Source organism: Typopeltis vanoorti, chromosome 20, assembly GCF_054136105.1.
Source record: "Typopeltis vanoorti isolate ZY-2024b chromosome 20, IOZ_Tvanoo_1.0, whole genome shotgun sequence".
Lineage (NCBI taxonomy): Eukaryota > Metazoa > Arthropoda > Arachnida > Uropygi > Thelyphonidae > Typopeltis > Typopeltis vanoorti.
In genome coordinates, this window is record NC_143568.1 from 85,272,940 (window position 1) to 85,300,449 (window position 27,510).

General features: G+C 36.6%; 1 protein-coding gene across 1 annotated transcript in view; it reads left to right on the forward strand.

Annotated features, from left to right (window-relative positions):
• The window catches only part of LOC150095623 (serine/threonine-protein kinase unc-51-like), a 393,781-nt gene that overhangs the window by 41,686 nt on the left and 324,585 nt on the right, over positions 1–27,510 (forward strand). Inside the window, exon 4 of the mRNA XM_090409927.1 lies at positions 23,090–23,122. Within this exon, the coding sequence (XP_090266053.1) occupies positions 23,090–23,122 (33 nt within the window). The remainder of the gene's footprint in view (positions 1–23,089; positions 23,123–27,510) is intronic.

Consider the following 27,510-nt stretch of genomic DNA (forward strand, 5'->3'; position numbering starts at 1 on the left):
ACACCATTCCCCATCATGTGGTCCTGTTGTGTGCTTTTCTGGAGGCTTCAACTCTCTGAAGATCAGTCACTGCAGACACTCCATCCATCTCATGACAGTTTACCTCTTCCTCTCCTCTAGGAACTTTACCTTCTATTATTGTTTTGAGAAGTCTTCCTTCCATTTTTTCAATGCATCCAAAGTATTTCAACTTTCTTATATCAGTATCCTTAAGTAGGCGTAAAGTTATACTGATTCTTTCTATCACTCACCTGTTTATGTGCCTTTCGGTATATGATATCCTCAACAACCTTCTGTAACACCAGATCTCAGAAGCAGCCCCCCCTTTTCCTGTCAGATTTCTTTAGATTCCAAGTCTCACATCCATAAGTGGCTGTTGGAAAAATAGCAGCATCCAAAATTCACAATTTTGTTCTTGTGGAGATAGATCCATCCTTCCAGATTTCAGACAGGTATCTGACTGTTGTTTTACCCATTCCTAATCTTCTGATGTCTTCTGAACAGCAAATTTTCACATTAATAATGGATGGCAAGTACTGGAACTTGCTGACTTCCTCAATTCTTTCTTCAGTTTCCTCAATTTTAGGCAGCACTAAAACACCAAAAATGTAGCACATCGGTGTTGAAAAACAAGACTGAGGAAAGTGACCATGCTGGTAGCGTGCATTGCAGAAGGCCACCATTAGATGACTTGCAAATAATGCTAATTGGTTAAGGTTAAGTAAAATATTTATAATTCACATTCACCAAATTTTTATAGCCCTTTCACGATAATTTGCAAATGTCTGAATTTACGTATGTCAGGGACTTCATGTATGTAAACAATGAAGTTGCATATTTTGATTTATCACACAAGTCTTAATTTACTTGAGAAATCTGAATTAATTTTCAGTACTAGAGATTAAATATTTTAAAAAACTTCATCTGTTCATTGTAATATACAAAGTGAATCAATACTCTCTAGTATTTCTAATATAATGCCATGTCATATAATGCTTATACTTTTGCATTTAAAGGTGAATTTTGAAGATCATTTATAAGATCTTCAAAATTCATTTGAGAAGTCCAACTTTATTTTCAAAAAAAGCCTTAACTGGTGGATACCAACCAAACTAAACATTAATCAAGTGAGAAAGGAATCTGATTTCAAATGGAAGTGTGAAGGATAAAGTACGGTCTAGATGATCATATGTATGCAAGGAAGACTGTCATATGGTTGAGCCATCTATTACAGTTGCCAAAGATAGATTGCAGCTCTTTGTGTATCTGAGGTGACATCACATTGGCATATCAAATCCCTTAGACATAAAGTGTATCAGTCATCATTCATGAAGAAATTGTGCAGCAGAGATGCACAATTACTGACGACTTTGATAATATTTCCAGATGATCTTAAGTTATTTTTTCTAACCACTTCATGTTATATTATAGTTGAAAATAGGGAATGTTTAGTTTATGACTGGTGATATGGATGCATAATTCAATGCAAAAAAAAAAAAAAAGGCATAGTGTAAATTGTCACATTTGACTACTAACATGTTTCACCTCTTTGATTGTACATTGTTGTCCAAAATCTAAGGATGAACACTAATTTTGAAGATTACAATTACAAATTCAGATGAATTGACTTGTGGCAATTCATATAACTGACGATTTCGAGTTGAAAGCGGGTACACATTCAAATTTTCAAATTGCACACAAAGGATCATGTGGTAGTGCTTAATAGGATAAAAGGCAAAAGACTGTGCTAAGTGAATTGTGTTTGAAGGAAGTGCTTTTCATGAAGAAATAAGGTTGCAAACTTGGATGTCTTAAAGACATCATCTAGATGATTTCACATGGGGAAGAATTATTGGAACGCTTGAAGAAGGCTGCAGAATTACTGATATTGCCAGAGAATTTGGAATCTCACATGGCATTGTATCCAGGCTGTAGGCAGCATTTCAAACCAAAGGAATGTTCAGACGTTTGCTACAAGGTCACTCTGACTTTACCACAGAGTATGAAGACATATTTTTGGTTATAATAGCAAAACATAATTGACACACCATGGCAGGTGAGCTTGTAAATTGGCTCCATTCTAGCACAGGTACATCGATATCGTGATAAACTGTGATAGGGGCCTATATGCCCCAAGGCCTGTAGTCTGTGTCCCTTTATCCACAGCTCATTGTGCAGCATATTCAGTTTATTTATATTATGGAATATAAATTTATTCCAAAAGTGCATTCCAACTTCTAGACCATTTGCTTTGCCATAATTGTAGCTCATCCAAGCAAAAGTCATTGTTCAGCTGCAAATCCAAATTGTTCAGTTTAATTATTGAAGAATGGAACTTCTTTTAAGGAAAATAATTAAAACAGTATCTTTTAAATTTGTCATCATCATCATCATCATCATCAAATTCCTGCCATGTACCCTCAAGGGGTGTACAGGATATGACAGTACTACATGAAAAAATTACATCATTACTAACTTCCTATCTACAATTTTCCTCCAAATCAGTCTGTTACTTGTCAAGACTCCAACATTATCAGATCTTATATTTCTATCGTCTAAGGCACTTTGTACCGTATCAATCCACCTATATCTTGGTCTTCCTCTGGGTCGTTTTCCTGCCAACCTGGCAGAGAACACTTGTTTTGCTAATCTTTCCTCTCCCATTCTATTTAAGTGACCATACCATCTGAGATTAGCTCTGCTAACGCATTCCTGGATGCTGACAATGTCAAGTTCTTTCCTAATATCCTCATTTTTAATATGATATTGCCATTGATGCCATCTGTTCATGCCTCTAATCTTTCTCAGGACTCTCATATCTGCGGTCTCTAGTCTTTGGTCAAGTGTTTTACTTCTGACCCAGCTCTCAGATCCATAAGTTAAAATTGGTTTGAACACAGTCTTGTATACAGCTAATTTAGTGTTTCGACTAATTTCTCTCTTATTCCGTATGAATTTATTCAATTGACTTCCCACGATACCAGCTTTGCTGATTCTGTTGTCTATTTCTATATTTAGTTTACCATCTTCAGTAAAAATTGTGCCTAAGTAGCTGAAATGTTTTACTTGTTCCACAGGTTCTCCATTCACAACACAGTTGACATTTTCAATGATTCTGCCTATTTTCATTGTCTTTGTCTTTTTATTGCTGACCTTCATACCATATCTATTACAACAGCTATTCAATTTAGTCAGAGAATCTTGCAGACTTGTAGCGGATTTGTTTAGAAGTATAACATCATCCGCATAAAGCAAAGAGCTGACATTAACATCTCCAATTTTGATATCAGGTTTAATACCACATTCCTTCATAATCCATATAGATAATGAATAACAGAGGGGATAATGTACATCCTTGTCTCACACCAGATTTAACATTAAACCATCTTCCTGTACTTCCTTCAATTCTAACTGCTGACTCACAACTCAAATAAAGACTAAGTATTGCTTGATATAATGCCCCATTGACACCATATAACTGCAGCGTATTGAATAGCTTCTCTCTTGGCACCTTGTCATATGCCTTTTCCAAATCGACAAAACTTAAATACAGATCTTTGTTATATTCCCATGCTTTCTCGACTATTTGTCGTAAAGTGAAGATCTGATCCTGACAGCCTCTATTTGGCCTGAATCCAGCTTGTTCTTCACCAAGCTTTTCTTCCACAATTCTTCTCAACCGTTTCTCAAGTATACTTGCATAGATCTTGCCAGGAACACTCAGTAGGGAAATACCTCTGTAATTCTCACATTGAGTGCTCTACTCCAATCATCGGGAATTCGTCCCTCTGTCCAGGCTTTCTGAACTATGCAGTGCAGCCACTGTAAGACTCTTATACCACCATACTTCAGCATTTCTGGTCGAATATCATCTACTCCTGCTGCCTTTCCACATTTCAAGCCTTTGATGGCTTTTTCTACTTCAAGTATGGATATGTATTCCTGACTGCATGCCTGGTCAGTGTTTTTTATCACTGTGCTGTCATCACTGCTTGTTTCATTTAGCAGTTTTTCAGAGTAATTACTCCATACTTCAACGATATCTTTTTCTCCTTTTTTCATTTCACCTTTATCATCTCTAATTCCTTTTACAGCACTCTTTCCTCCATTCCTAAGCTTCTTCAACAACCTCCAGAATATTTTGCCACCTTCTTGATATTTATTTTCTATATTCTTGCCAAAGTCCTCCCATGACTTTTGTTTAGCTAGTTTTACACACTGTTTAGCTTTCTTACATTTGTCTCTGTATTCTGTAAGAGTAAAAGCAAGCTGACTTATTTGCCAGGAACTTTTGATATGCTTTCTTCTTTTCCTTCACTGCCTCTTTAACTTCCTGTGTCCACCAGGGAGTTCTGATTTTTTTATCCTTGCACACAACCTCACCACATGCCTCTCTGGCAGAATCAATCAATGTTTCCTTCAGAGTTTGCCACTGAATCTCCAAGGTTTGATTCCTGTTCTCAAACTCATTCATTTTCTTTTCAATAATATTTCTGTATTTTAGTCTGCAGTTCACATCTGAGAGCTGCTCAACTTTTATTCGCTTTAAAACTTTCTTACATGTTATTCTTTTCAATATGAAATTCAATTTTATCCTGCTCAAGACTAAATAGTGATCACTTCCAATTTCAAATCCTCTGTACACTCTGGTGTCCTGCACCAGGGAGAAAACATCACTATCAACAATAACATAGTCGATGAGACTTTTCTTATTCCTAGCCTCTTCTCTCCATGTGAATTTGTGCACATTTTTATGTTGGAACATGGTGTTAGTAATAACCAGTCCATGTCCTGAGCAGAAATCCAACAGATATTTGCCATTATTATTAGCTTTGCTCTTTTCTCCAAATTTTCCCAAAATATTTTTGTATGTCTCACAATCATTTCCTACTCTACTATTTAGATCCCCAACAAGGACCAACTTTTCCTTTTTCATTGTGTCAGTTGCTTTTTCTAAAGCCTTAAAAAATTCCTCCACTTCTACCTTAGTAGAACCTTCTGTGGGACCATAGGCACAAATAAGTCTCATTGTCCAGTTCCCCATTCTCATATTTGCCCACATTACTCTACTTGAGACTGACTGCCATTCAAGAAGATTAGCCTCGTATTTTGTGTTGAATACTATGGCTACTCCTTCTTTTCCTTGATTGTCATTGCCTGAATATAACATTTTGTATTTATTGCTCAGAAAGATCTCACCAGTTTTGGTCTTTTTTGTTTCAGTCACCCCTATTATGTCGATCTGGTACTTATCTAATTCCTCAGCTAGCTCCATTTCTTTGCCATTCAGGCTTCTTACGTTGATAGTACCGATCTTTAACTCTGGTGATGTTGAGTTGGGGTTTGTTTTCAGATTTGTTCCAGTAGCTGACTTTTCGCTGTTCGCCCTGGTTCCCTGGCGAAAACAATGAGTGCCTTGTTTAACCGGGCGACGCCCCAGCCGGCATGAAATTTTGTCATGTTGTACCATCATTTTTTATTTTGGTTTAACCAATAAGAATACAATTTGGTCGGCTAAATCCCAAATTGCCAGCCCATCCTCGTTCGTTCAGTATCAAAGTAGATACCCAACAGGGTGCACCACGAGAAGGTGAGGATTGGACATTAGGTCAGAAGCCCTGGTCGGTTCTCCGCATTCCTTTAAAGGCTATGTGGAGGTCTCCTCTCAGTTATACAGCTTTGACCCTTAAGCACCCCTAAATTTGTTTAGTTTCATAATAATAAAAAAAAAAAAAAAAAAAAAAAAAAAAAAAAAAAAAAAAAATCCCTACTTTGCCATGTAAAGAATGAGGCTGAACTGTTCATAAGAACTTTTTTTACATACACTTCATAAAGATATATTTATGTCTAGTACAAAAAAAGACATTCTACTTTTGCAGACATATACATCTATGTCTGCAAAAGTACACACAAAATATGAGAAAATGGAAAAGAATACCTTTCTTGTATTAGTCCTTTGATGAAGATCCTTTATTGATAAAGAATGCTTCCATACTGGCAATCAGTGATGAGCTCATGAGCTTTTAAGTAATAAAAATAAATGATTGTTGATGTCTCTTTTATTATTTTTGAGGGGATTAGATGGTTACAGGATGACTTTCTCTATTGAGGAGTATTTTGCAAATTATGTATGCTTCAGTTATTCTATTTGTTCATCCATCATTTTCCTAATTCACCAACAAAACATCATTTTCACTAACAAAGCTGAGATACGTTATCATTCTTCTTTATAAAGCCTTGATTTAGGCACATCTGAATTACTCTGCTCGGATCTGGTCCCCTGGATTTCTTAGGGATAATAAATTGGTGGAAATGATCCAGAGGTGAGTGATCTCTGGAAAATGTGCCTCGATGGTAGGATTGAGTGTTTGTGGGTTAAAAGTTGGTTGATAGGCAGAAAAGAAGGGATGTTTTTATTTAAGTTGAACCCATACACGAGAGGTCTGTTGGTCGACCTATAGTACATTAGTACCATATATGGATAGCGTGTTGGGGAAGGAGAAACATTTACATTTGATTTAAAAGCCTGTATATTGTATTCCTTGGGAAATATCAGGAGGAAAACTGTTCCACAATACATCAGTAGCAGGGATGGAGGAGGAGGAAAAGAAACTTGTTTTGTGGGTTTCAAGGTGTACTGTGAAAGGATTTTGGGCAGCAGCTGTACGTGTTCCAATAGGCTTAGTACTGAGTGGGGGAATTATTGATGCTATTTCAGATGAACGTTTGCCATGAAAATATTTATAGAATACACAAATTGCAGAGAGCAAATGTCTGTGTGAAAGTGAGGGGTGGCAGTGTGAGTTGGTAAGAGGTGGTTCATTTATCAATCTAATTGCTCTCCTCTGTATTGAGCCAAGCATTTTGAGAAAGCTTTAGGAACTTTACTCCAAATGAGAGCAGCATTCGATAGCTGGGAAGATTTGTGATTTGTATAAGGTTAACAGCTGTTTGAGGTGAAGTAACGTTTGAGTGAAAGAGAAATTCTAGTTTTTTATAAGCTGAGAATGCAATGGTTGTGATGTGTTTATGCTAGGAGAGACCTGATGTAAGGGTAATTCCAAGAAGAGAAATCTCATCTTGTCTGGAAATTTGAGTTTTATCAAAAATAATATTGGGAGAAATGGTTCTTTTTTTGTGAGAAATAAGACAAAACTGTTTTACTAGCATTGAAATTGACGAGGTTATCCGAGCCCCATTGGAGGGATGATTTGGAGATCAGAATTGAGGACATTTGTAGTTGATGTTCTGTAGGTTGAAGTGAGTTGTGTAGAGTAAGATTTGTCAAATGAAACTGATGAGTGCAATATGCTGGCATCTGCAAAACTGTGTATTGGGTCAGAGGTCAACTGAAGTAGGTCATTGATATACAGAAGGAAGAGGGTTGGTGAGAGAACAGAACCTTGTGGAACCCTGGCATTAGTTGGATTGTGAGAGGATAAGGAACCATGCATAGTGAGTGTCCAGACAGAAAGCTGGCAATTCATCTGCAGAAGTCCTGAGACAGTGCATATGATAGGGGTTTGCATAGTAAGCCTTTGGGCCAGACCCATCAAAAGCTTTAGATATATTAAGTGGAGATTTGCCAAATTTCTCCATGGCATTTGTCCAGAGATTGCTGATATATGAGAGTAGATCTCCTGTTGATTGGCAGTGATGGAATCTGTACTGGTGATTGCTTAATAACTGGGTGCCTTCAAGGTAGTGTAGGAGTTGAGAATTGATGGTTTATTCTATCACTTTGGATAGGACTGTGGTGAGTGAGATAGGACAGTAGTTAGATGGCAGGGATTGTCACCCTTCTTAGGAATGGGTTGAATATAGACCAATTTCCAGGCTTTGGGATAGATACCAGTGGAGTAAGAGGGTATGTACAGGCAGCATTGGATAGGAGTCAGTTCTGGTGCACAAACTTAAGGTTTGTGCACCTCTTTTGCACCTTCTGGTGCACAACCTATTGTTGCACAAACCTTATGTTTGTGCAACAATAGGTTTCTTATCTCTTTCTGACAAAAAGATATAGGGGACATTGTATGTTGGGCAGCTGGAATTATTGGGAGGCATTTACCATTGTCAGTTATGCATGCATTGGATACAAAGTGCAAAGCCAGGAGATTAGCTTTTTCTGTGGGTGATGATGCAATAGAGCCATCTTGGTTTGATAGGGATGAGAATAGTGTTGGGCACAAGTTACGACCAATTGTTTTGTCAAGAGACCAAAAGATACGGCTATCATTTGGACAGGCTGCAAGTTTCCTGCTTTTTGCCCATTCAAATTCTGTTTTGAAAGCAGTGATAGTTTTCTTGCTTCTATTTTGGGCTTCGGTATAAGCATTGATGGGGTTCTTGATTTGAGTGAGTTGTGATATGCTTGATTTTTCATTTGTACAGCCTTGGCACATCTTTTGGAGAATCTGGGTTTAGTTGGGGATGGCAGTTCAGAGGAGTGTGGGGAATGTATGTTTCCATGCCAGTGAGGATTACTTTGGTCATACATTCGGTTCATATGTTTGGATTGGAAGACTGAAAACGATAGTCTAACCATGGGAATGAAGCATGGAAGTCACAGAGGCTGTCCCACTTGGCACTGTTATAATGCGAAACTACTCTTGTATGTAAGTGGTTGAGTAAGCGTTGTTGCATGGGGAGGGAAGGGGGAGATGAGCACTAGATTGTGGTCAGAATTACCCATGAGGCTAACTACATTCACTGTGTATTTGAAAGGGTCATTAGTAAGGAAGAGATCTAAGGTATTTGGGGAGTGGTTCGGGTTATCTGGTATTCTGGTTAGCATGTGAACAATTTGTGTAAGGTCGTTATTGATGGCAAATGTTTCAGCATCTTTGCCTGCAAGATCTGTACAGCAGGAGGAGGAAAGCCAGTTGAATTTATGGACATTAAAATCTCCTAGGAGAATGATTTCACTGTTAGGAGAGTGGGACTGGAGAAAATCAATTTTTTAGGAAAGAAAATTAAAGAGCTCAGAGTGGTTGGTGGCATTAGGAGAACGATAGAGAACAGCAATGAATTTGAGTGGGAAAAGGGATATTTTCAACCAATGAAAATCAAAGTTGGGCAATTCTAGGTTAGGTGCTTTCTGGCAAGATTTGTCAGTGCAGATATATGTGCAGACTCCACCCTTGGATCGAAAGGAGTTAAACAGCGTGTAGTTTGGAAAGTTGAGATGGATAGTGCTGGGGAGAGGTGAAATTTGAGTTTCTGCTAAAAAGAGTAGGTGGGGATTTGGTGGACTGAAGATGGTAGTGGACACTATTAAGGTTGAGTTGAGGCCATGGATGTTAGTGAAGTGGATGTGCAAGGTTCTGTGGGACATATTTGACCTCAAGGATCTTGCACATTTCTTATCCTGTGCCTGCATACTGTCTCCATGGTGGCTACTAGTGGTGTCACTTGATTTTTGCACTAATTTAACTTGTTTGTAATCGATGATCCAACTGTTGTCTCCATTTTCGAATTTTTCTTCCAGTTGTCTTTGAAGATGGCGTCCTTGTTCCTTCTGGGCAAATGTTAATTCAGGTCGAGCACATATGCATGATTGGGGGAAAGTGTCCTTCATCTTGTTATTTATCACCGTTATTAATTTGGACGTGCTTGTCGGTGTGTCACAGGTCACTTTCACGAGACGTGGAAAGTTCATTCTGTCCTTTCTTTTATTTACATTTTATTTATTTTATTTTGTTTGTTTGTTTCTTTTTTTTATTATTTTTTTTTTTCATTTATTCATTTATTTATTTATATTGTTTTTTTCTTTTATTGCATGTGATAGAAACATTTAATTTACTAAAAGTTTTTGTATGATTGATGCAGAGGACATATTTCAGCACTTAGCTAGTGAGACAGCAGAACACTTGGTTATCCCTGGAAAGGGATGACCAAGTGTTCATCTTGGTTATCCCTTTGAGCTTTGACTGTAGGTGCAAATAAGGCAGCAGTTAGTAAGGGTATGAGGATTAGGTTTTACACTTGTACAGTGAAAAATCTCATTCTGCTCATTCACAAGTGAAATGGTTCACCTGAGTCTGTTGAGTCTTTGTCTGTCAATGAGTTCAAGAAGAGGTATGATAGATATTAGCTGGATAGTTTGGATCTCCTACAATGAGTCTTCAGACTTCATGGAGGTACTTGTGCAATAATACTACTACTAATCATTTTTAAGCAATTATTAAGCAATCATTTAATAATAAATCATTATTAATTTGAAAATAAATCATAATATTTATGTTTATATTATCTCCCTCCTGGAAAACAGACCTTGTGGTCTTTTTTCAGGAGGAAGATAATCTAGAAAACAATAATAATATAGAAAACTTCTGGAAAGTAGTATGTTCTGTTTTCCAGGAGGGAGGGAGAATGAATAGGACATTATGGACTACTCAGGCACTTCTGTGAGAAGAAAGAAGGAATCTATTAACACATTTCTTCAACAGCTGAAGGTTGTATTCTTTGAAAAAGAGAGTGAGAGAGCTGTTCCAAGAACATAAGTCAATGGAAAGAAGAGGAAAAATTCAGTTGTAAAGTTTGAAACATGGCAGCTAAATGGATGGTTACCAACATCTTCTCATGTTCTTGGAGTTTTGTAGGAAAGTGTAGGGATGATGGTGGCCAGTTCAGCACAGTATTATGCACAAAAATATCTATAGAAGGGACATAAGGATAGTGATTTGGGTAGTGACTCCTTCCCTTAATGCATAGCATTATACATGTCCACATGGAGATGTGCTTTGCATTATGGGATACTGAGGCAAGTGATGAGAAGTTATATCACCTTCGCCACGAGTTGCCCCAGTCCTGAAAGATACTTCAGGTGCAAAATATGTTTGCTTACACTTGGATAATGGATTAAACCAAGTATATAATTTCTTGGTATCTTTAATTTATTCAAGTTATTCAAGTGAAAAACTTTCAACAGCCTTCTTTTATGTTTTCTTATAGCACATCATCTGATATCCCATACAGTCTGATATCTGTGTTCATGTTGAGATTTTGTTATATTCTGATTCTTTCTCCCCCATTTGCTAGCCTGGTTGGCTGAGTAGTTAAGGTACACACACACACTCCATCCAGCAGGCTGAAAGTTTGAATCTGACAGTGGCGATGAATGTGATTGGCTTAGGTGCAAGATGAATTTCATTACTCCATATGAGACCACCTCTCAGTTTATTAGAGGCCTTAGGTGGATTAAAATAAGTTCCATGTTTTTATCTCTAAAATAGGATTTTCATACTATGTAAAAAATACATAAAAAAACTATAGCCTTCTCTATGATATTGATGTACTTTGCATCCACATTCCTTTGTAGTTAGGAGAGATAAAAACCATTTCTGTTTTCACACCACTCTTTCTTACATTAATCACTGCATTATTTCTGCTTGATACATCTTCACAGAGTTGCTCAGTAATTCAAATACCACTTTTGTGTTTTTTTCTATCTGCATTCATTATAGTTATCCTCTCATAATTGTTGGTTATACTGAAAGGTCGAGAGAATGTAAATTATAGAGTTTAGTGGGTATGATTAATAGAAGTGGTATGATAGATATATTTAAGATAGTAAGTGGATTTTAGTCGTTGAAAGTTTTTCCACTTGGTTATACTATAAAGATGCCAAGAAATTATATTCTTGGTTTAATCCTTTATCCAAGTGTAAGCAAACAAAGTTTGTGCATGAAGTAACTTCATGACTGGACTACTTGCGTATAGAGGCTAATGGCTTCACGTCACTTGCCTTAATATCTCATAATGCAAAACACTTATCCTTAGAGACAAGTATAATGCTATGCATTTTGAGAAAGGTTTGAGAAAACCCAGACCAGTTTCAACCTTTATTGAGGTCTCATCAGTGGGCATACTTTGTTTGCTTAGCACATCTCCTTGTGCTAAGGAGATGAACTACTAAGGCAAGTGAAGTGAAGTCATACTACCTTTACCACGAGTTGTCCCACTCCTGAAAAATACTTCAGGTGCAAACTTTGTTTGCTTGCACTTGGATAAAGGATTAAATAAAGTATATAATTTCTTGGTATCTTTAATTTATAGTATAACCAAGTGGAAAAACTTTCAACAACTAACTATCTCTAATCCAGAGTATTTTAATAATAAAGTGTGACACCTTTTGGCAACTCATATATGAAAATATGACTTCTGCATTACTTTAACCTTAGTATCACCTCTGGGTCTGACTCCATTGATGAGACCTCAATAAAGGTCTAAACCAGTCTGGGTAGTGACCCTTCCCATAATGCATAGCGTTATATATGTCCTCCTTGAGGACATGTATAACGCTATGCGTTATGGGATACTAAGGTAAGTGATGTGAAGCTTTGTCCACCTTTACCATGAGTTGACCGAGTCCTGAAAATACTCCAGGTGCAAACTTAGTTTGCTTACACTTGGGTAAAGGATTAAACCAAGTATATAATTTCTTGGTATCTTTAATTTAACTGGATTTTACCTGATTAATGCAAACTGGATTATAAAAAGAGTAGAAACTGAGAAGTATGTGTGTATCAGGGATAGCTAAAATCTGTCTCTGAAAATGGTGTAAAAATGAGGTCAAGAAGGATGTGAGTAATGGATTTTTTGCATTGAGAGTGGTAGTTGAGTGGAATGTATTGCCAGAATGCAGTGTGAATGTTAGGAGTGTAAATGAGCTTTATGGTTCAGTATGATAGACATATTGCTATTTAAATGGGACCTCCCATGATGACTATCATCTTCACAGAGGATGCTATAACAATAATAGTTTTAATCCTCCATGAAGGAACTTTTTTGGAATTTTCTTTGGCCTACTCAATTTAAGGTCCTTTTATAATTTGATTTTGTCTTCTTTACCATGCTAGTCATTCATCTTGTATACCTTTAGAGCTTGCTGATCACATTTCTCTTTATATTTCTTCCACACACTTTTTATTTTTTTAATTTTTGTTTTATTTTTGCAGCTCCTACTTAATGATGATATTATCCATATCACTTGCACTTCATTTTATCATCCTGATCCTCATTATATAATCTGATACTGTACCTCACAGATTTCTTTCAATACATAGCTAGTAGAAGAAAGAATGATTATAGAATAATGATGATGTATATTATGTTAAAATTTAGAATTTTTAAGAAGCTTATATTATTCATGGGTAAATTCTTCACTGCAATAAGGTATCACATGTTGGTCTGGAGATTACTACAACAGTCTGCTTCCTTTGATTTGCATACAAAATAGAATAATCAGAACTATATATCAGAATTATATATACAGCTATATATGGTTTGCATTTGAATGGATTCGGTGTAAGGAGACTTGAAAAAGTGTTGTTGAATAAAGTGCATGTGCAGAATCAGGGAAACTAGATTTATTAAGGGGGGAAGAAGTAGATTTGCAGACCTTAGGGAGGCATTTGAGTGTATAAATGAGTATAATATGCCCGAGCAAATAAGGACAATAAATTAGAATGGGATAGTTAGTATAAGGCATCAAGGCAGGGATGTGGCTAACGTTGGTCTGCAATTCATGTATACTAGTGCTAGTAGTATTAGGAACAAGAAGGAAGAATTTTTGGCCTTGGTTGGCACTTCCAGACCACAGGTTATTGGCATTAGTGAAACATGGCTGACTGAAGATGATATAGCTAGTGGGATTGAATGTGAGCGGTATAGTGTGTTCAGGAATGACAGGGAGAATAAAATAGGAGGAGGAGTATTATTGATGATAGCTGATGAGCTGCAGCCAAGGAGAATAGAAGTTGAATTGCAGGATAGAGAAAAGAGCACATTTGAGGCCATTTGGTATGGGATTGAGGCTAGCAGAACAAATTATAAAATTGGGTGCTGCTATAGACCAGGTGATGGAAAAGATGGTGGAGATAGTATGCATAAGCAAATAGAAGAAATGAGTGGAAGGAGGGTAATTATTATGGGAGATTTCAATTATGGTAGCATTGATTGGAGGGAGGAGAGGACACATGGGAGGAAGGAATTGGGTTTTTTGTAGTTATTAAGGGATAACTATCTGCGACAGCATGTGATGGAAAATACTACGGATCAGAGAGTGCTTGACCTAGTAATTGCATCTGAGGATTTGGCTGTAACGAATATGACCACATTGCCACCATAAGGTGAGAGTGATCAATAGGGTCTTGACTTGGGAGGTGACTAAAGGTGTGGAATTTACAATTAAGACAGGGTACATGTGGAATTATCGGGCTGGTAAGTATGACAGACAAGCTTAGGAGTTTGATTGGTTCAGTGCCATGGCATGTAAAACTGCAAGGACTGGATGTTGATAGTGCATGGGAGGTGGTTAAGAAGTTTTTGCAGGAGGCAATGGCTGACTGTATACCTAGAGTCCAAATAATAAATCAAGTAGGGATTAAATAGATGAATAACACCATTAAGCTTGAGCTGGAAAAAAAGAAACAACTGTGGAGGGAATTTCAGGAAAAAAGGTGACCTGCAGGCACATGAACGGTATAAAGCCCAGGCCAGAAAGGTAACAAGTGTGGTAAGAAAAGCAAAAGTGGATTATGAAAGAACATTAGCCATGCAGGCTAAAGAGAATCTTAAACAGTTTTTTCGAAATGTTGCAAGTAAAAGAAAAAATGTATACGGCAAATTGATTTTAAAGAATGCCGATGGTAGGGAGGTAACCCAAATCAGTTGATATAATAGAATTACTTAGTGAGCACTTTGCAAGAGTATATATCATCCAGGTGGTGACAGTGGAGAAATGGAAGAACCAATAGCTTATACGGGAATTGGTGAATGAAGTGGAGGTGAATATCTATTACAAAACCTCAATGTCAACTCATCTGCAGGATTGGGTGGTATACCAGCTTGGTTTGTACGAGAAGCAGCTAAAGCATTGTCAGTGCCTTTGACCATTTTGTTTAATTTGAGTCTCGGGTCTGGGTTAGTCCCAAGGGGGTGGAAAGAGGGGAAGATAGTTCCACTGCATAAAGGAGGTTCCAAGACTGGTGTTGAAAATTACCAGCCGATCAGCATATCAGGAATTGTTGTCATGGTCCAAGGTCTTGGAAAAAATAGTCAAGAGGAAAATACAAGATTGGATAGATGAAAATGGGATACTCTATGGGGGACAGCATGGTTTTGTGAAGGGTAGATCATGCCTCAGTAACTTGCTCACATTCTATAACACAGTGATGGCTGAACTGGATAAGGGTAACGAGTTTACAGTGATTCTGCTGGACCTTGCTAAAGCCTTTGATAGGATACCACATGGAATTCTAATCAGTAAACTGTAGCATATGAGAATGGATATAGGTTTGGTGAGATGGATAGGAGGGTGGTTGATGGAGAGATATCAAAGTGTGGTTTATTCAGGAGTAGAATCCAAAAGACGGCCTGTGACTAGCGATGTGTCACAGGGTTCTGTTCTTGGACCGCTACTGTTTAATTTGTTCAATTATGATATAGGAAAGGAAACAAGCAAAGATGCACAGAGGAACTGTGCATCTTTGCTTGTTTTTTAATGGTATATATTAGAACACAGAAAAATAAATAAATAATTAATTTATTAACTTATTGCTGATATTTCGCTGGTGTTATAACCAGCATCTTCAGAGCACAAAAACTCAGTTTGTCACAATACACGAGACTATAACAACATGGTATAATCAACGGACTAGTTAAACAAAATTGTAGCAGCAACACATAGAATAGAGTCCTGATTTTGCCGCCCTCTATCTGAAAAGAAAAAAAAAATTGCAGCTATCACATAAGACTAGAGTCCTAAACAGAGAAAAAAACCGATACTAGTTTTTTCTTAAGATGACTGTCTCTCAGATTTTAGGCAAATTTATACAGCCATATTTGTTGAAATTTGGAGTGTGTTTCAGGGCTTCTGTTGCCTCTAAGAACAATCTCTCCGACTTGTAAGAGCTTCTGTGCAGTACTTTTGTGTTCTTCCAGTTGATCCTGTGTGCAGGGATATCCAGAGCATGGTCTGCTAGGCTCGACCTGCCATTGTGATAATGCCGGATGTATTTTTTGTGTTTGCTGATGCGGATGTTCACAGTTCTTCCTGTTTGACCGTAGTAGGCGTGATTACATGATCAGGATACTTCGTAGACTCCTGGATATGATAAAGGGGGAATGCTGTCCTTGGGTGAGCAGATAAAGGTTTGCTAATTTGCCACACGGTCTGAATGTGGTGTGTAGTGCATGTTTATTAAGAATTCTTGAAATCTTTTCGGATGTGCCTTTAATGTATGGGATGGTGACTGTTTTGTTGTAGTTCTCTGTGGTGGATAGTGGGAGGGGTTACTTAGGAGCGTTTAGTATTTTGTTTATCTTATGGGGATTATAGTCATTGGCCAAGAAGGTGTGGCGTAAGTGAGCCAGTTCAGCAGCAAGAGCATTGTCTTTGGAACAGATTGTTCTCGCTCTGTGGGGCAGCATTTTTAAAATGCCATATTGTTGAGAAGGGCGATGGTGGGTGTAATTGTTTGTGTAAATATCTCCCTGTATGTGTGCGTTTTCTAAAAACTGAAAATGATAAGGAACCATCTGGAAGACGTGTGATAAGTGTATCCAGGAAGGGCAGACAGTTATTAGCTTCCAGTTCCATTGTAAAGTGGATTTTTGGATGTTGGCTATTTAAATGTGCTAAGAATGTTTCCAATGTCTCTGGGCCATGTGGTCAAATAGCAAGCACATCGTCAACATAGCATAGCCAAAGTGTTGGTTTGAGAGTGGTTGTATTGATTGCTAGTTTTTCCAGGTGTTCTATGTAAAAGTTGGCTGGTGGTGGGGGGGTGGAGCCCGTGGCTGTTCCATCTATTTATTTGTATATTTTCCCTTTCCATGTGAAATATCCTGCATGTATTGTGAATTTGAATAGTTCAAATATATCAGGGGGGAAGTGTGACTTCAGTAGATTGAGGGTTTCTATTAGTGGTACATTTGTGAATAGTGAGGTGATATCAGAGCTTACTATTAAGTCCGAGCTTTTTAGGGTATGGTGTTGTAAGATGCTTTTTAGGTGGGCTGAATTTTTGACAAAGGAGGGAGAATTGTTTGTGAGAGCAGCTAGTAGCTTAGCTAAATGTCTAGCCAATTTGTATGTGTGACTATTCATACTGTCCATAATTGGGCGTAAGGGTGTACCTTGTTTGTGAATTTTTGGTGCTCCATAAATCCTAGGTGTTTTTACATGGATGGGCTTGAGTTTGTTTACTGTGTCTTTGGGCCAGGAAGTGACTTTTTTCAATAATTTACGTGCCTTATTCTTTTGTGTGTTGGTGGGATTGCGATCTATAATTTTGTATGTTGACTGATATTGTAACAGTGTGTGCATTTTGTTTTCATATTCTGTTGTGTCCATCACCATGGTTGCATTCCCTTTGTCTGCTTTTGTTATGATAATCTGGCTATTATTCTGTAGCTCTTTTACAGCAATGATTTCCTTATGTGGAATATTATTTTTGGGAGGCTTAGACTTGATTAGGATGGTGGCCACATCTAAACGTATGTTGTTAGCTATTGTTGCAATAAGTTAATAAATTATTTACTTATTTTTCTGTGTTCTAATATATACCGTTAAAAAACAAACAACATGTACGACGAACACATAAGTCTGTCCACATGTTGAACTGTGCATCTGTTTGCGAATGATGCAAAGTTAGGTAGAGCAATAGTGAATGCTCAGGATGTCAAAATTTTGCAGGATAGTTTGGAGGACTGGGCTAAGGAGAATGGATGTCAATTTAATGTGGAAAAATGTAAGGTTTTGCATTTTGGGGTGGAAAGATTAACAGCAGTATATCACGTTGGTGGAACTGTACTCCAGGAGATTGACGAGGCTAAGGATTTGGGAGTGTTGGTGGATAGGGAGTTGAAGTTTAGGGGACACATTGCAAAAGTGGCAAAATCAGCTCATCAAATCACTTGGTTGCTGAAAAACACTTTAACGAGCAGAGACAAAACAGGTTATTGTTCCTCTGTATCGAGCCTTGATAAGACCTCATCTAGACTACTGTGCCCAGTTCTTCTTGGTGGAGAGGATCCAGAGATGAGTGACCAAGATAATAGCAGGACTATGGAATGAACCTTATGAGAACAGGTTGATGATTTGTGGGTTGCAGAAATTGGTTGATAGGTGGAAAAGGGGTGATATGATTGAGACATTCAAATTACTGAAGGGTTTCTATAAGATTAATTCAGAAGATGTTTTTGAGAATAGGACTGGTAGTGGGAGGACTAGGGGCAATCCATGGAAGCTTGGTAAGAGTCTGGTTAGCAAGGGTGTTAGAGCTAGGTTTTTTTACTTGGAAAGTGGTAAATGAGTGGAATAAGCTGCCAGAGTCTGTTGTGGGTGCCATGACTGTAAATGAGTTCAAGGTGAAGTATGATAGATACTGTGTGAATGTTGAATGGTTGTTCTTGACATGATGTTTGGCCTCCCTCAATGAGTCTAAGGAGTCCTTGGAGCTGTCCGTATAGAATAATCAGAACTAATAATCACTTGTTGAACATTAGTCAACTAGTGACCTATTTGCCATTCTTAACATTACAGGAAGTTTATCTATATAATTGTATATTATATGTAAGAAATAGCATTGTAAATTTTTCTGTATATAATGTAGACTGTGGTTTATGCTGTGGCTGGAACTTGCTGGTAGTTCCTAAAGCAAACAAAGAAACTTTTCACAAATTTTTTGAGTACTTAGCAACATACAGCAACAATAAACTGCCTAATGAAATAAAGTCTGTAAAATCAGGAAAAATTCAAAAAAAAAAAAAAGATTGAGACTACCTCATGAGACTAAATAATGTTGACTTTTATTTTAAATGCATATTACTGAAAATTACTCTAAATGTTATATATTATGTCTCAATTATATTCTATATGTATATGTGTGTGTGTGTGCCCTTATAGATACATTCACTTAATTTTTTATTGACTGTATTGCCTATATTGTATTTTTATAGTAGCTTGTATATCTGTGGCCCTTGGTTACACACATTGTACATTGCCTTCTAATCTGTACAATTAGAAGAAACACACCTATTGAAATATTTTCTGTTCTTTGTACTGAGGTATTTTCCTAAGTCTTTTCTTTAACTATCAATCTCTATATTACCACTTGAAAAATAACTGGAGGATATTTTTTTTAATAACAAATTCAACATTATTTTTACTATCTACTCTTATCATTTGTATTGTTCTAAATACTTGTTTACATCTTTTGTGTTATTTTCATTTGTACTACTTCTTCAATGTTAATATTTCAATGATATTGCTGAAAATGATTATATTGTCATGAATGTGACATTATATAGAATATGAAGCAGTGGGAAAACTGGAGGTGATACTGAAGGAAGTGAGCATGAGGTATATGAGGAATTGAGTAAAATTGATATTAATAAGGCTGTAGAGCTTGATGATATATCCACTACATCTTTTGAGGAAATATTTTCCAGTAAGTTAATAAAAGCTTTGACCTACTTGTTTAAAAGGTTTGAATGGTTATATACAGATGATGAAAATTTTAACTACGAGGATGAAAATAATACAAAAGATGTATTATTTTCATCCTCATAGCACTAAGTCACATTAGATCTTGTGACTTAGTGCATGATTATTCTGAGTGAATGAACAAGCATGTGGGGGAATGCCATTTGATGGTTACAAATGTGAGGTTTTAAAATTCAGGAAGCAAAAATAGAATACAGAGTATACAATTGGTGAGGGGGGGGGCTATCTTCGATGAAAATTGAGGAGATAAAAGATCTGGGAGTGATAGTTGATAAGCATCTAAAATTAAGGGGGAGGGACATTGCTAAAATTGTGAGAATACACAACAGATTTTAGCATTGATGTGGAGGACATTGATGTAAGGAGAGAGTAGATTGTTTTCTCATTGTATAAAGGTTTGATCAGATTGTATATGGATTAATGTGTGCAGATTAGGTCACCTAGTTTTCAGCAGAATGAAGAGATATTGGAAAGGTCTGGTCTTTGGAATGTTGAGCATGAAGAAAGACTTAGGAAATACTTGTATAGTCTAATGGATAGGCAAAGATGTGGGGAATCATTCAGACATAATTTGGTAAAGTGTTATAATTGTTATAAGTGTTGCCAGCCTGGTTGGCCTAATCCCTCCATGGGCATGGATGTTTGTGATTATCTGCAAAAATACTAGTGGTGGTGATGGGCGGTAGATGGCATTGGTGTAGTTGTGGTTTGTTGTAGTTGGTGGATTGAGTTGTGGAGACAGAGCTGTAGAGTAGGTGCCCTCCCTCGATGAGTCTTTGGACTCCCTGGAGGTGTCATAATAATAATAATATAATCAGATTAATGTGAATGAGGTTTTTCATAAAATGTAGGGAGAGAGATAGGTGGGAAAACAGGAGCTATCTTTGGAAGCTGTATAAGGATGGCGCGAGGAGTAAGTTCTTTGTATGGAGAGTTTTGGGTAATTTGCTTGTAAGAGTTTAGTCAGTGAATGCATTGAAAGTATGGTATAGTGAACTGTGTGTGTGTGAGAGATAGTAGGACCTCCTGCAATGAGTATTTTTATACAAAGAGGGCTAATGATAATCTCATTGCAGTTTAGTTGCAAGTATGCCATCCTTTTCAACACCATCAAAATGCATTTAAGTCTGGCAAAAATTGAAAGTAATTTGTTTATTTAAAACTTGTTCAAAGTTTTTATTATTATTATTTTTTTTTTATGTTGGGCTCATACATAATAGGTTGGTTGATCAACCTATAGTACATTAGTACTATATAAGGGTAGTGGATTGGGAAAAGAGAAACTTGTTTACGTTTGTTTTAAAAGCCTGTGTATACAGCAATCCCTCGATAAGTGCACCTAATGCGTTCTTTAAAACAGGTGCATTAATTGAAAATGCACTAATCGAGTATAATAACCTATGGAAAAAAGTATAATTCATTCCTCAGATATCTTTTTTGACCCTTAAGTTTTTTTATAAAAGAATTAGGGTATGTTTCAGGGCCTAGTGAAAGGAAAACTATGAAGCTGAAAGACAATAAAACATATTCAGAATAGAAATCTATTATTCTGGTGGGCATTATGTTTCTTTTTTTCATACAACTGCCTCTTCTGCAAATTTTCCTGCTTCTCTCTTCACAAGGGCCAATCTCTAAGCATTGCTGCTTAAAAGTTTCGGTTGTACGAAAAATATTTTAAATTTGTTTCTGTGAAATCTCTTTGAGCTTGTCAGTGATTAAATTTTCTTCATATTCTTCAGGATCTTCCCGCTGTACATCTAAATTTAGCAGGTCGGAATCACTCAGTTTCTCAGAATGAGATTTAATTAACTTAGATTCATTTGAAAAGCCTCTAAAATCATTTGCACAATGTGGAAGAATGTACTTCCAAATGGATCGCATATTGCTAGTAGTAATTTCATTCGACTTTGCGACTTTATAACCGGGCTGAGATTTCTCTGATTTAGCCAGAAAAGTCTTGGAAGGCATTCGTTTCCAAAAAAAAGGCCAGTTTCATCAACATTAAATATTTGTTGGTCACAATAGCCCCCTTCTTATACACTTTTCTTCATATCTCTGGATAATTTTCAGCACCTCCTTATTGGCACTTGCAGCTTCGCCTGTGATTAGAACATTATGTAGACTATTTCTCAAACCACCCAGCACTAATGTGGAATTCTTCTTTTCAATCATTTATACCCCTTTCTTTTATGGTTGCAAAGAGACTTAATGCTTTTGATTTAATAAGGTCAGTTCTTACAGGATCCGTTTTTGGTTACAATCTTCGATCCGTGTACAAAGAAGTCTCTCTAATTCAATCATTATAATACTTTGTATTCAGCAGCTTTGCTTAAAATTGCTCTTATAGTTGATTCACCCATTTTTGTGTTCTTGTCTTATCTTTGCTCTGAACCTCGCCTTGTTCACTTTCTTTGTTATTTCAAGTTTTTCGTCCAATAAGATTACTTTTCGAATCATTTTCACACTTTCACTTTTTTGCTCACTAATTCTTTTACTCATGATGAAAGGTTGGGAAAATACTTGAAAATAAAAAAAAAAATGTAAGGAAAATAATTGCAAAGGAGGTACAAGATGTGATCAGGAAAATGTTATGTAATTAGCAGACAACATAAATTTTTGCTGTAAAAATTTGGAACATAGTATACATAGTGTACATGGAAGTAGTTAGTATGCCATTAAAAATAACTTTGTAAAATGTTTTAAATCGGTAACAAAATTATTTCATCATGGTGAGTGATTTTTTTTTAAAATAGTTAGCCATAAAAATGTATAGATAGAAAATTTTTAAAATCTGTAACATTTATTTTTAAGATGTATATAGGCGCACTAATCGAATTTGGGTATTGAAAAAAAATGACGCACTAATCGGGGACGCATTAGAGGGATTACTGTATTGTATTCCTTGGGAAATACATCAGGGGAAGACTCTTCCACAGCAGTAGCAGGGATGGAGGAGGAGGAAAAGAAACTTATTCTGTAGGTTTCAAGGTGTACTGTGAAGGGATGTTGGATGGCAGCTGTACATGTTCCAGCAGGCTTAGTACCGAGTAGGGGAATTGTTGATGCTATTTCAGATAAACATTTGCCATGGAAATATTTATAGAATACACAAATTGCAGAGCCCAAACATATGTGTGAAATTGAGGGGAGTGAGTTGGTAAGAGATGGGTCATTTATCAATCTAATTGCTCTCCTCTGTATTGAGTCACTATAGAGGAGAGCAATTGGAGGGAGCTTTTAGGAGCCTCACTCCAAATCTGCCCGGATATCCAATACTATACAGTATTCGATACGTGGACAGATTTGTGATTTGTATAAGGTTAAGAGCTGTTTTAGAGGTGAAGTAACGTTTTGAGTGAAAGGGAAATCCTAGTTTTTTGGAAGCTGAGGATGCAGTGGTTGTGATGTGTTTATGCCAGGAGAGGCCTGATGTCAGGATAATTCCAAGATCTTGGTTATGATTATACTGATTCTTGTTTTTCTGTATATGCTTTGCTAATATGGTTGATCTTTTAGGAATACTTATTTATTTATGAGTTTTTGTTTATGAGATATTTTACAGCTAATTTCTTTTAGGAAACTGTTCATCATGTCTACCTGGTCATGGAGGTAAGCATTGTAACAAATCTAGTCTGTTATGTATTTTAAATATAGTTACTTAAAATACATTAAATTGTTTTCTTGGAATATTCAATAAATGTAGCAATGCATTGCTAGAATAGTGTTTTACTAATGCAAATTGTTTAACTAATAAGAGAAGTGTGATTTTTTTTTTGGGGGGTGGGGAATAATTTTAATTATGGAATATAGGTTGGAATGCTATCTAGCAGAAAAGAAAATTATATTCTTGAGTTTCTGAGAGACATCTGTACTGACATTATGTAATGGCAACATACAAAGGATCAAGCATCTTGGATTCCATCATTCCATCAGAGAATGCTACTGTGAATGATATGGCAAATTCTGTCTCCATTTAGTCACACTGACTATGATAATGTACCTAGATGGTGGTGACATTATCACATGCAGTCATATGTGGGCCTCTATTAGGAAAGAATATACATAATGGCATACATACAAGGAAGTGATCATGGAAATTTTAGGAGGAATAGTTCAGCATTAAATGAAAAGGTTAGTGCTGATCTCATAATCAGGTTTAATGGAATGAATACAGCACAGATAAATAAACAGGTTTAATCATTTCAATATACATACATATACATATTGTTATCCTTTGAGGAGTGCCAAAGAAAAGAGATTGAACGAAGAATTCACCTTGGATGGATGGCTTATGGGTAAATGAGAGACATATTCAGAAGTGACATCCCTATGAGTCTAAAAAGGAAAGCTTTCTACCAGTGCATACTTCCTGTCCTAACATATGGAGGAGAAACATGGACTTTAACAGAAGCTCTAAACAAAAAGCTGAGAACAACACAACATCGCATGGAAAGGAGTATGCTAAAAATAACATTAAGAGATAGGAAGACAAATATCTGGATAAGATCTCAAACAGGTGTCATGGATATTGTAAAATACATTAAACAGGCTAAGTGGAGATGGGCTGGCTATATTGCCAGATGCAGTGACGGGAGATGGACTAGAAAAACAACAGAGTGGAGACCAATGGATGGAGCAAGACACAGAGGAAGACTGAGAAGAAGGTGGAGAGATGAACTGGAACAAATTGGGAGTGAGATGGATGGGAGAGGCAGAAAACCGAGTGATCTGGAAAATCATGGGGGAGACCTTCGTCCAGCAGTGGACAGAACCAGAAGGTTGAAGAAGAAGAATCATTTCAAATCACATATTCTGGGTTACAATGTAAAAATTGTAATAACACACACACACACACACACAAAACAATAAGGGGAAGATGATAGACTAAAATCCTATGAAGGGCACCTTTTATGGGTGCTAGAAGCTTAAAATCCTCATAGGATTTTAGGCTTCTAGTCTGACGTCTTCCACTTAGTGTCTTGTGTTTTTTTTTTGTGTGTGTTATTAAAATTTTTATATTTCATCTCTGTTACAGACAAAATGTTGGACTGATTAAACATGCATGTAATTATTTCTCTAATGTTTATTCATTCCATTAAATTCCATTTATGAGCTTAAACAGCACCTAATCTTTAATACCTTCAATCATTTAAAAAAAAAAATGGAAACAATTACTATGATTATTTTGGTTTATATTAATTTAGTTTTACTATAACATATTAGTTCTTTCCATAATTTTTTAAAAAATAAATGCTGATCACCACATACCTATGAAATAAATTATTAATACTTGCAAGATCAGTGTTCCTGGGACTCTGGTCCAGATTATTGAGAGAGGGGTCATTAATTAGTCTGACTGCACTGCCCTTTTCTGTACAGAATCCAGTATCTTCAGGAAGCTATGTGAGAGCATTATTCAGTTCACAAATCAGATGGATTTGTGATTTGTAAAAGTTAGAATTGTTTGAAGTTAAAGTAACACTTTGAACGAAAAAGAAAACCTAATTTTTTTGGAGGCAGAAAGATTTGTAATATATTTGTACCAAGACAAATTTAAGGTTAATGTTATCCCAGGAAGATAGATTTCAGCATGCATAGAGATTTTGGAGTTGTCAAAAGTAAGGCTGGAAGAGAAGTTTTTTGTGGGAAATAAGGCAGGACTGTGTTTTGCTAGCATTGAAATTGACAAGGTTATCCAAAACCCACTGATGAATGTTTTTGAGATCTGTATTTAAGTTAGTAGTGGTTAAGGCTCTGGAGATTGCTGTGATTTTGCATTGCCAGGTGTCAAATGAAAAGGAGAAATGCAGTGTGCTGTGGTCAGCAAAACTATATATTGAGTTGTAGTCTGTCTGTGGAGGTAGATCATTTATATGTAGGAGGAATAGGGTGGGTGAGAGAGAGAGAAAGAACAGAGGCTTGTGGGATCCTTGCATTGGTTGTGTACTTAGATGGTTCCTTATTTTCTAAGTGAACTTCACTTAGGACTGTCACTCAAAGTGAGTGTTCTATCAGAAAGCTGGCTACCCAAGTGCAGAAGTCGGGGAGGGGGGACAGACCAAATGATGGGAGTTTACTTAATAGACATTTGTGCTAAACTCGGTCAAAAGCCTTGAAGATATCCAGAGATGGGCGACATAGGTTAGTATATCCCCTCTTGATTGGCAGTGATGGAATCCATGCTGTTGGTCATTTATTAGATGAGAGCTTTCAAGGTAGCATAGGAGTTGGGTGTTGATGGTTCTTTCCATTACTTTAAAAAGAATTAAAGTGAGAGAAATTGATGGTAGTTTGAAAGTATAGATTTGTCACACTTTTTAGGGATAGTTTGAATGAGGGCTAATTTCCAGACTGCAGTGTAGATACCACTAGAAAGGCAACACAGAATGTGAGGTATCACAAACCTTTAGGACAATCAGAGGAATGCCATTAGGTTCAGGAGACTTTTTGGTATCCAAATTTGAGCAAAATTTTCCTAATCTCTTTCTGGCAGAAAGACACAATAGGCATTGAGTGTTGAGGATGGTTGGGAGATAGTTATCAAAATCAGCAATGTAAGAATTGGAGGAGAAGTAGGAAGTCAGGAGACCGACTTTTTTCAGTGGCTGATGATGCAACAAAACCAACAGGAAGCATAGTGATGAGAATAGTGTTATGCAGCAGTTGCAACCAATGACTTTAGCTAGAGACCAGAATGCATGGATGCTATTTGGACAGAATGTGAGTTTTCTGCTCTTAGCTCTTTCAAAGTCAGTTTTTGATGTGTTGATAGTTTTCTTTCAGTTATTCTGAGTTTTGGTATAAGCAGTATATAGGTAGATGGAGTTTTGTTCACCTGGCAGTATGTTTTTAAGGAATGTTACAGACTGCTAATGTTGATCTTGACATTCTTGTTTAATAAGAGCCTTACAAAATGGAAGGTTCCAAAAGAATGGATGCGGGTAAAATTTTTCCACAGAGGTATGGAGGTGCAAGGCTTAGGTTTCATGGCAAGTTATATACCATTCTGCAGTTTTGGATTGACAGGTATGGTAGGTGAGTTCTAGGATACAGGGTTGATTGATAGCATGATTTCCTATGAAGATCAGTGTGCATTTGTTAAGGAGGTGGAGGTTGTATTCTAACAATTTACTTCCATAGTACAGTACAGAAATGGATATCTATTTTGCAAAGGGCTTAGATGAATTGCAATATGACAAGGAACTGTTTAAATTGGGATATTCTAGGAATTATGCAGTATACTATCTGACTCACTAATATGTTGAATAGGAAAATGACTATTCTGATTGGTATCATCAAGGTTGTGTATGGGGAAGCAGTAGTCTGGAAGAAGAAAAACACGAGTGATGTACATTATGGATTTGTTTTATGGCTATAGTGAGTACAGTTTATATTTTGTTTCTCCATGAGGATTTCAGTAGGCTTAAAGTAGTGTTGCTAATAGAACTCTTGAAAGCATTACATATCAGTATTTGAAGTAAAAAAAAGCCATCGGAAACCTGAAATGTAGACAGAAAGCTGGAGTAGATATCTGACCAGAAATGCTCAAATATGAAGGTATAAAAGTTTTACAGTGGCTGCACAGCATAATTCAGAAGACATGATCAGAAGGTCTAATTCTGGAATATTATTCAGAGCAGTACATAATCTATATTTAAATTGTAAGTCAGTGGTAGAATTGATGGAAGTACAGGAAGATGGTTGATGCAAACACAGATATAAGATAAAAGGTGTACACTGTCTCCATTCTTATTCATTTGAATAAAAATGGAGATATTGTGCCCCCTTTATCTTATAAATCTGATTTTGCTTGAAACCATCTTCCTATATATATATATATATCAGAATTGTACATATTAAACTGAGCTATTTGCTTCATGCAGATGATGATGTACTCCTAAACATATTTAGTGCAAGTCTCCTGGATTCTTTAACTGAATTGAATAAAATGGTAACAAATTTTGCATGCAAATTAGCAATAAAAAAGACTAAAACCA